Source organism: Brassica oleracea, chromosome C4 (assembly GCF_000695525.1).
Source record: "Brassica oleracea var. oleracea cultivar TO1000 chromosome C4, BOL, whole genome shotgun sequence".
NCBI classification, from domain to species: domain Eukaryota; kingdom Viridiplantae; phylum Streptophyta; class Magnoliopsida; order Brassicales; family Brassicaceae; genus Brassica; species Brassica oleracea.
In genome coordinates this window covers 32,512,885-32,522,526 of record NC_027751.1, presented here as the reverse complement: position 1 = coordinate 32,522,526, position 9,642 = coordinate 32,512,885, and the positions used below count along the sequence as shown (strand labels likewise).

Genomic DNA, 9,642 nt, shown 5'->3' with positions numbered 1-9,642 from the left:
GTTCAAGTTTCAAACCCCGAGTTCAACAATTTTTTTTTCATTTAAAAATTAGCGCCAAAATGACGTAGTATTGAAAAATGTTAAAATTATACACTGTCAAATACACATATATACGGCTGAGGATTATATTGCGGTTTGACTGGCACTTGGAGGGTTGACCCGTGGGTTTTTGAGTTCGCGGATTAATTTGCAAAACAAAACCACATTGAGGGTTTTTTTGCAGAAAACCCTTTCAACAAACCAAATATCCACAAAACCATCTCAGTCATTGTAAAAATCAGAATAGCTATTTTTTATCAATATTAAAACAGAGAGAGTAATAACTGAAATGTTTTACATTGTTTCTACAGTGTCATTGCTTACTTTACCTTTTTTGTATTAGATATCCCTTAACAAATGAGTGTACTAATTAGGCATGCGCATATTATCCGATTCAAACTCGTACCCAAATCCGACTCATAAAACCTAAACTGAAATCTGAACTGAAATAGCAAAATACCCGAACATGTATTGAGTTAAGAGAGAATGGATATCCGAACTCGAGCGGATAATATTCGAACTCAAATGGATACCAAAAGATAATCAAATATATGTAAATTTAACCTTATGTTCCTAGTTTACTTCTCTCATTTTATTCAAAATATTTACATTGATATTACACATGTGACTCAAGATAAGATAATATAGATATAACTGTGGAAAAGTGATTTGCTTATATCAAATTATATTTACGTCGTTCTAAAGTTTTTAGTTGAAATAGTTGAATGATGAATGATTTTATATCAAAAAGTGAGTTTCAATATCATGTGAGTGAAGACAAAACATAGAAAATATCATCAAGTGATTAATGATCAATATATAAGTCTTTTGAACCTTCCATTAACTAACCCACTGACTATCATACATAATAGACTCACATGTTGAGAGTGCATGTGTGTGGAAGACTGTTTAACTATGGACAGTTGAGCGTTACATCTTTTCTTTTATTTTTTATTTTAAACTCACATGTCGAGAGGACAAGCTCGTGGAAGACCGATTAACCGTGGATGTTCAGGAGTTACATCTTTGATTGTTATTTTACTTATCATTGTTTTGTTTATGACCATGCTAAATTTATTTTTCTTCATTTCCTTATTTTCTCGTTAAGAAAATACCATAAACTTATTGATATTCCACAAGAAATGTTGTCCACAGATTCCCAAAGTCACAATCGATGTATTCAATTTGTTTTAAAGAATGTACAATCAATTTTATCATTATACTTATGTTATTTTATCTCCTCCTTCTCATATTTGGTTTATGATAATATATAGAAAATCTTAATATATTTGATTTGACTACTTATATCAAACTCTATTTATGTCGTTCTAAACTTCTTAGTTAGAATAGCTGAATGATGAATGATCTATATCAAAAAGTGATTGTCGATATCGAATGAGTAAAGACAAAACATAGAAAATATCATCTAGCTATTAAATCGTAAGTAAATAAATATTTTAAATTTCTGTTAAATAACACACCGACTAGCATAAATAGTGGACTTACATGTCGAGAGAGCAGGTGCGTAGATGACCAATTAACCGTGGACCATCAACTGTTACATCTTTAATTTTCTTTTTAAACTTCACATATCGAGAGAGTAAACACGTGTTTGCATGGAAGACCGATTAACCATGTATGGTCAAGCGTTACATCTTAAATTTTCTTTTTAAACCTCACATGTCGAGAGAGCATATGCATGGAAGACCGATTAACCACGGATGGTCAAGTGTTACATCTTTAATTTTCCTTTTAAACCTGACATATCGAGAGAGAAAACGCGTGGAAGACCGATTAATCGTGGATGATCAAGCGTTACATCTTTAATTGTCCTTTTAAACCTCACATGTCGAGAGAGCAGATGCGTGGAAAACCAATTAACCTTATTAATGATCCACTGGCAATGCTGTCCACAGATTCCCAATGGCACCTATCAAGGTATTCAATTTGTTTTAAAGAATGTACAATCATTTTATCATTATAGTTATGTTATTTTATCTCCTCCTTCTCATATTTGGTATATGATAATATTTGTGAAAAATAAATATTATTGATTTGACTATTTATATCAAATTCTATTTATGTTCTTCTAAAATTTTTAGTTGGAATAGTTGAATGATGAAGGGTATATATCGAAAAGTGATTGTCGATATCGTGTGAGTAATGACAAAACATAGAAAATATCAACTAGCAATTAAATGATCAGTAAACAAGTCTTTTAAACCTCCCATTAACTATCGCACCGACTATCATATATAATGGGCTTACATGTCGAGAGGGCAGGTGTGTGGATGACCGATTAACCGTGGATGGTCAAGCGTTATATCTTAAATTGTCTTTTTAAATTTCACATATCGAGAGAGCAAACACGTGGAAGACCGATTAACCATGGATGATCATGCGTTACATCTTTAATTGTCTTTTTAAACTTCACACGTAGAAAGAGTAGACAGATGGAAGACTGATTAACCGTGGATGGTCAAGCGTTACATCTTTAGTTATCCTTTTAAACCTCACATGTCGAGAGAGCAAACGCGTGGAAAACCGATTAACTGTGAATGATCGGGAATTACATCTTTAATTGTTCTTTTCCTTCTGATTTTTCTTTTGTTTGTGACCAATGCTAAATTCATTTTTCTTTGTTTCCTTATTTTCTTCTTAGGAAAACACTTAGGGGGGTGTATTCAATTGAGAGTTTTAGGTGATTTGTGTCAAAATGACAAATTCACTGTTATTGAAACATGAATTTTAAAAACTCATTTAAAATCCAGTGTTATTGAACTTGACATTTTATAAAGTACTCTGAAATCCACTATTATTGAAAGAATTTTATGTTGTGGAGTTTTCAAGTTTTCAAGTGATTTTAGAGTGTTTGGGTGGAGTTTCTTAGTTAAAAAAATTAAAACTCAAATCTCATGGTTTTAGGTGATATTCTAGAGTGGTTTAACCAAAAATATTTTATTCTCTGCAATTCCTTAAAATCATCTACAACCTCATTAAAAATCAAATCACCTTAAATTTTAGATTGAATACACCCCCCTTAAAAATTTATTGATAATCCAGTGGCAATTGCAATGCTGTCCACATATTCGCAATGAAACCTATCAATGTATTCAGTATGTTTTAAAGAAACCTATTAAAGGAAAAAAGAAGAAGTTATGGGAGAGGAAAAGACCAATCTCTATTGAAGACAGATGCTCTGAACTAATAATAACAGAAATAAACAAAAGAGAAACAAATATTCTTTCATATGAAAGGATCTTGACCGTTGATCCTTGTCTTTTATTGGTGGATGGGGCGGCATTAACTACGTGGTCCTTATACAGTACGCTGTAACGCCAACACGCGGATTAGTGTGACTGATAATATTCTCTCTTCTCTCTTCTTCTTCTCGAAAAAAGAAACCTCCTTTTCCCTTCAACTTGCAGAAGAGGAAGAAGAAGAACTCAAGAAGCGATATACACAAGGTTTGCTTCCATCCTTATTTGATTTGGGTTTCGTTATCTTCCCTTTTTGGTGAGTTTTCTTGGAGAAATGATGCAAATGCGATGCTTATATATGTCTTGTTACTGCCCTTGCTTAGTGATTCAGCTCATCCACGTTGATTTTGTTTTCTTCTTCTTTTAATTAGATGAGCATGAGTTTTTATTTTTGTTATTATTGGTTAGATAAATATTAATCCAATAGAGATATATTTTAAGGAGTTTATCGTGATCACCTTTAGACTATATCATGCATTCGGATGTCTTAAAGAGCTTTGTAATTAACCTTTCAACTTTTGATTTGGATATTGAATAGATTTTGAGCTTTCTAAGCACAGTTGAAGAGTATTCTATCAACATTGAGTTTCTTTGTTTACATTAAACTCAATAACACAAATACTTTGGTATCTCTTGTGTTCTTGCCTCTCTCCATCACTTAAGACTTTGAAACTTAGATGTCTCTGTAGAAGAAGAAGTTGATACTTATTAGGAATCTCTATGTTGATTGATGCTTGAAAAAGAATAGATTATTTAGTCTTGCACACCTGATTATATACTTCTTTTGCTTTATATAATCTTACCAACTGTTGTGTATGTTAAGAACAAAATGCATATGCTAAATTCTATAACAACTATTTAATATTGATTATGATAATCAAAGACTTTGCCTCTATGCCAATTCACAGGACACTAATAATATGTTGATTATGGAACGGCTGAAATCTCCTCCTCCTCTCATGATCGTCTCGGACCTTGATCATACCATGGTATGATCTCTGATTTTGTGGTGCATGTGTAGAAGAAAATATACAGGTTCTTAATGTGATTCTGTTTTTTACAGGTTGATCATCAAGATCATGATAACCTCTCTCTTCTGAGGTTCAACTCACTGTGGGAAGACGCTTATCGCCGTGACTCTCTCCTTGTCTTCTCAACAGCAAGATCACCAATTCTTTACAAAGAACTGAGAAAAGAGAAACCATTGTTGACACCTGATATCATCGTTACGTCCATAGGAACCGAGATAGCGTTTGGTAACTCCATGGTTCCTGACCATTCTTGGGTTGAGACCTTGAACACCGATAAATGGAACAGGGAGATAGTGTTAGAAGAAACAAGCAAGTTCCCTGAGTTAACTCTTCAGCCTAAAACTGAGCAGAGGCTACACAAGGTCAGCTTTTACATTGATGAAGGTAAAGGTGAGGCAGTGACCAAGGAACTTTCACACTTGCTGGAGAAACGTGGCGTTAAGTGTTTTACTTAATATCTTTATGTTTTCTTTAATACTTGGAAACCAAATGGTTTGTGATGATGGTGTATGTTTTCAGTTAGATGTCAAGATCATTCACAGCTGGGGAATGAATCTGGATGTTATACCGCGAGGTGGAGGAAAAGGAGAAGCTCTCGAGTATCTTCTCAAGAAGCTGAAGGCTGAAGGAATGTCCCCTGTCAATACTCTTGCTTGCGGCGACTCTGAACACGATGCTGAGCTATTCAGCATTCCTGATGTTCATGGTGTCATGGTACTGTTCTCTTGTTTTCCATTCTTACCAACACCAAAAGCTTTACTGATTTGTTTTGTCTATGTGAAGGTGAGCAATTCTCAAGAAGAGCTATTGAAGTGGCATACTGAAAATGCTTTAAACAACTCAAAGCTCATACATTCAAGCGAGAGATGTGCAGATGGGATTCTTCAAGCTATTGATTATTTCAAGCTTGGTCCAACTCTTTCTCCAAGAGATAGTTCTGAGTTCTTGAATGGAAAGGCCGATATTGCCAATCCTGGTCAAGAAGTTGTGAGATTTTACTTGTTTTACGAGAGGTTGAGACGTGGTGAGATCAAGAAGTATGAAACATACATAGCCAGCTTTAATGAGGCTTGTGTGAGTTTGCGTAAATAAGATGCAAATGGAATCCATATTTATTTATCGATCGGACTAATTACCTTTTCTTGGAACATTTTTTCAGCACCAGGATGCTGTCTTTTTCCATCCAGCAGGTGGAGAGAAGTCTCTGAGGGACACCATTGATGAGCTGAAGAAGTATAATGGAAACAGAAGTGGGAAGAAGTTTTGGGTTTGGGTGGATCAGGTTCGGGTGATAGACAACATTCCTGGGAAATGCATAGTGAAGTTTGATAAGTGGGAGCAATGCGGTAAGAATGCCATCTTTGGTATCTGATCTCTGGTGATTTATTTTCAACAAGTCCTTATGATGGTTTGTTACTTTTGGCAGAGGATGAGCGTAAATGCTGCACAACTACCGTTGAATTCAGTTCAAAGGTAACCAGATAGTACTTTCAGAAGTCAGATAAAATTTTGAACTATTAAGGTTCTTGATTGAATGATAAAAAATCTGAAAATATGCAGGGAGGAGGATGTTTGGTGTGGGAACAAGTGAAGCAGATATGGTCAGAAAAATCGGAACTGAATGATGAAAACAGTTGCTGGATTATCTGAATCTTTGGAGACTTGTGAATGATTGATTTGCAAACAGTCTTCAGGATTTGTCTTCCCTTTCTCCATATAGTTTTTCTTTATAAGTTTTGAAAATGTTTTTGATAATTACCAAAAAGAAAAGTGTAATATACACTTATGATTTACAGGAAATTAGAAAACAAATTGAGGGTGAACCGGGTTCGGACCGGTGACCTCTTCAAATGCTATACCACTGAGCTATGGGGCCATCTTTGCTGGCTGTCGCTATTTAGAACAAGATTCTCTACCTTTAATTATTTTGTTTATATATGTCGTCAGATAGATGTATTTTATTTTCTATGGTTCATACATTTCCACAAATTGAAAAGTTTCCAAAAATCAAACAACCAGAAAATAAAACTAAATTTGTGAAAAGACGAAAGAAAGAAATACAGACAGAACACCACATGTCACTACACCCGAAGTTGATGTTGTAGGAACCACATCTCAAAATGAAGCCATATCTATTTCTTCACATATATTGTCCTCAACGTCATCATCACATCTCTTTATTTTTATGTTATCCTATCAAAAATCATTTGATTTTTTTTTTTGACACTGAAAGCAAACTTCCTATCCTTCACTCATTTGACAAATATGAAAATGATATCATTATATATAAGTAAGTACTTGGCAGTTCTTATCTCTCAAATTTTCAATGTTCTAAAAATCGCTAGGCGGTAACTAGACGCTTTATAGAGGACTAGCGATTAAGCAGATTATTCGGGGCCTAGGCGAAGTCTAGGCGTTAGAAAATTGTTGATTTATTTTATATATTTTATACATTTGTATAACATATTTTAGTTTTTAAGTTTAATTATAAAATTGTTGTGATGAGTTATCAAAATTAGATATACAAAACAGAAGAAAGTAGACAAATTTGTAGATTTGTAATAATATTATTGCTTTATTTAACATATATAGACAATTTTAGATCGATTTTAACCAATTTTAACTGATTTAGAACAGTTTAAATCAATTTGAATCATATAAATCGGTATAAATCGGATTTTAAGAAAATCGTTTCGGAAATGACCGAGTTGCTGCCTAGGCGGGGGCCTAGGCGCTGCCTAAACCGATTTTTAGAACCCTGCAAATTTTTATATAGTTCACCAAAAAAAAAAATTATACAGGATTATCATCCTTTGTACAACAAATATACATATGTCTTCACAAAATAAAACTAAGGGACAAAACGCAAATGGTAGAGATACGTATTTAATCTAAACAGAAAATATAGCTTTGAGGATTCCCCCTTATCCCATTTTAAATTATCGAACTTTTTAAAAAGAAAAAGCATTGATTTTTCAATGATAAAATTTTTTTGGACTCGGGTGTTCATATATTTCTTAGAACAAAATTTTAATGATATTTTTTACAGATAATCAAATCTCATTTAACAAAACTTGAATATGCAAACTCTTAAATCTTTAATAATAATTATGGTTTTCGTCAGTCAACTCATCTTTGATAAAAAATTATTTATTCTTTTAACAACAAATTATCTTTTGGACGCAAGAGATCAATAAACCACTAGTGGACTCAGAATTTTGGCAACGTCATTTGTAATTAAAAAAGTGAAAGATTGTTCATCTATTAAAGAATAAAAACAAACAAGATGAAGAGGCGTTAACTTGGTAAGGCTTTTTCAATTAATTACAGAGAAGAAACTAGAATGTAACTCAAAAATGTATATAAACATGTTGACAAAAGTATATCTATATACATTTATATACATATATAAATAGCAAACATATTCATTGGATTTATTTATATTTACAATGGAGAGACTGAATCATTTAATTTTAACTAATGAGCTGTTTGTTTACAAAACTTAGGAAAAAGGACTTGCTTTTTAGCACTTTATTGTCGACTAATAACTTGTAAATTTTATTATTAGTTGGACTTAACTTATTTATAATGGAGAGAGTGAATAATTCAATTTTAACTAATGAGTTGTTTGTTTACCAAACATAAGAAAAAAAATACTTGCTTTTAGGCAGTTTATTATTAACTAATATTTTTTAACAAATTATTTTTAGCAGTTAATTTATGATGTAATCAAATTAAATTATAATAACTATGAGTTGGGTGTTGACCAAAAATAAAAGAAAACAAATAATAGTCTATTTAATATAAAAAAGGAAACAACAAAGACCATCTTCTCTATCCTCTCTGTTTATTTTTTCTCTGTCTTTTGCAATGCTTCTTCCATTTCTCCTTCTCCTCATCTCTTCTCCGATGATCATGTCCCCTGATCCCTTCTCCTTCATATCTTCTTCCCTTAATTAAAATTATTATTAACATATAGATCCTCCGATTGAAATCCATTGCGTCATTTTAACAATAGTAGAAGAAAGTAAACCCTGATGGAGAGTTCTTTAGGTTTCATGGCGGTTTTCGCCGTCTCAGGGAGCGTGGTGTTCCTCGCTAGTCAATTCCACAAGCGTCTCCTCTCCGATTATATGGACAAGTTTGAATTCGAAATCCGTAAGAACTAACTAAATCATCTCTCTCTCTCTCTCTCTCTCTCTATCTCTCTCTCTATCTCTTCTGATCAATTTTATATATTGATGGTGAAATTCGTGTGTTTTTAGGATCGAGGGAGAATGTGGTGATGAAGAAGAAGGTGAGATTCGCGGCTGATGTGGTGGAGCCGTCGGGGAACAACAAAGAGTATCGCCGGAGACACTCTTCTAAGGCTAAATTCGATAAGCAATCGAAGATGGCGGCAATTGTTTGAAGTTTTTGGTTCTTGGTTTTTGAAGGAGTGTTTATGTAATTATTCTATTGGGGTTGGTGATTTGATTTGATTTGAGTAATTAATTTTGAGGGTTTTTCTCTCAAATCTGATGAATCTGGGGACAAACCTTTTAGGTCTTCCCATGGTCAATATATTTTTCCTATTTTTGTAACTTTTTCTTCATTTTCTTGGGTTTTATTTACCTGTAAATATTTTTGTTTGTGTAAATACAAAATGTGATTGCTAATTACCTTTTTTTTGCTTGTGGGTTTTCTTTAATGCTGTGCTGTGTTGATTACTGATTGGTTTTAAAACTAAAACACACAGTATGTTGCGCTGCCTCTTAATTACAAAATTCTCGTAATTATGATTGTTAATACCTGATTCATAGGGTACCAAGTGACGTAATAACAGATAAACTGGCTTAAATTTGGTACGAGTTGAAACCAAATAAATAAATTTACAAGTTGACACAGTAAATTTGTTAAATAAGATCTCAGTTAATAGTATGATTAATATATTTCAAAAACCTTTGCTTCATCTTCTCGGAAACTATAACATATGGTTAGATACTTTTATTTTTGCATTAACGTTTAAACGCAATTCCAGAGAGTCGAGCCTAAACTATACTAATAATTTGGGGAAGTGTAGTGACAGCAGACCCTTAAAGACTTATTAGACATTGAAGATTTTTCAAAGATATTGGGTATATAAAAAACTGCTTAAATATTTGCAAAATACCTAGAAACGTGGTCTCCAAACTAATTAATGAAAAGGTACCGTTCACAAAAAAAAAAAATGAAAAGGTACCGTAAACACCCCGAAACAGGCCAAAACTAAAATTGTGGCTTACGAGAGGATGGAACTGGTCATATAATTAATAAAATATTAATATGTGACG

At 33.0% G+C, this 9,642-nt stretch overlaps 2 protein-coding genes across 2 annotated transcripts; both read left to right on the top strand.

Annotated features, from left to right (window-relative positions):
* The first annotated feature begins 3,437 nt into the window (after positions 1–3,437).
* Positions 3,438–5,980, top strand: LOC106341229 (probable sucrose-phosphatase 3b). Its single transcript, XM_013780037.1, has 8 exons — positions 3,438–3,506; positions 4,208–4,288; positions 4,363–4,767; positions 4,850–5,044; positions 5,114–5,404; positions 5,490–5,676; positions 5,757–5,803; positions 5,891–5,980. The coding sequence occupies exons 2-8, from the start codon at positions 4,220–4,222 to the stop codon at positions 5,978–5,980; spliced, it is 1,284 nt and encodes a 427-aa protein (XP_013635491.1). The 5' UTR covers positions 3,438–3,506; positions 4,208–4,219.
* Positions 5,981–8,158: 2,178 nt separating this feature from the next.
* LOC106342000 lies at positions 8,159–9,005 on the top strand. Its single transcript, XM_013780768.1, has 2 exons — positions 8,159–8,488; positions 8,596–9,005. Exons 1-2 carry the CDS (start codon positions 8,368–8,370, stop codon positions 8,739–8,741), a joined length of 267 nt encoding a protein of 88 aa, XP_013636222.1. The 5' UTR covers positions 8,159–8,367; the 3' UTR covers positions 8,742–9,005.
* The last annotated feature ends 637 nt before the right edge of the window (positions 9,006–9,642 follow it).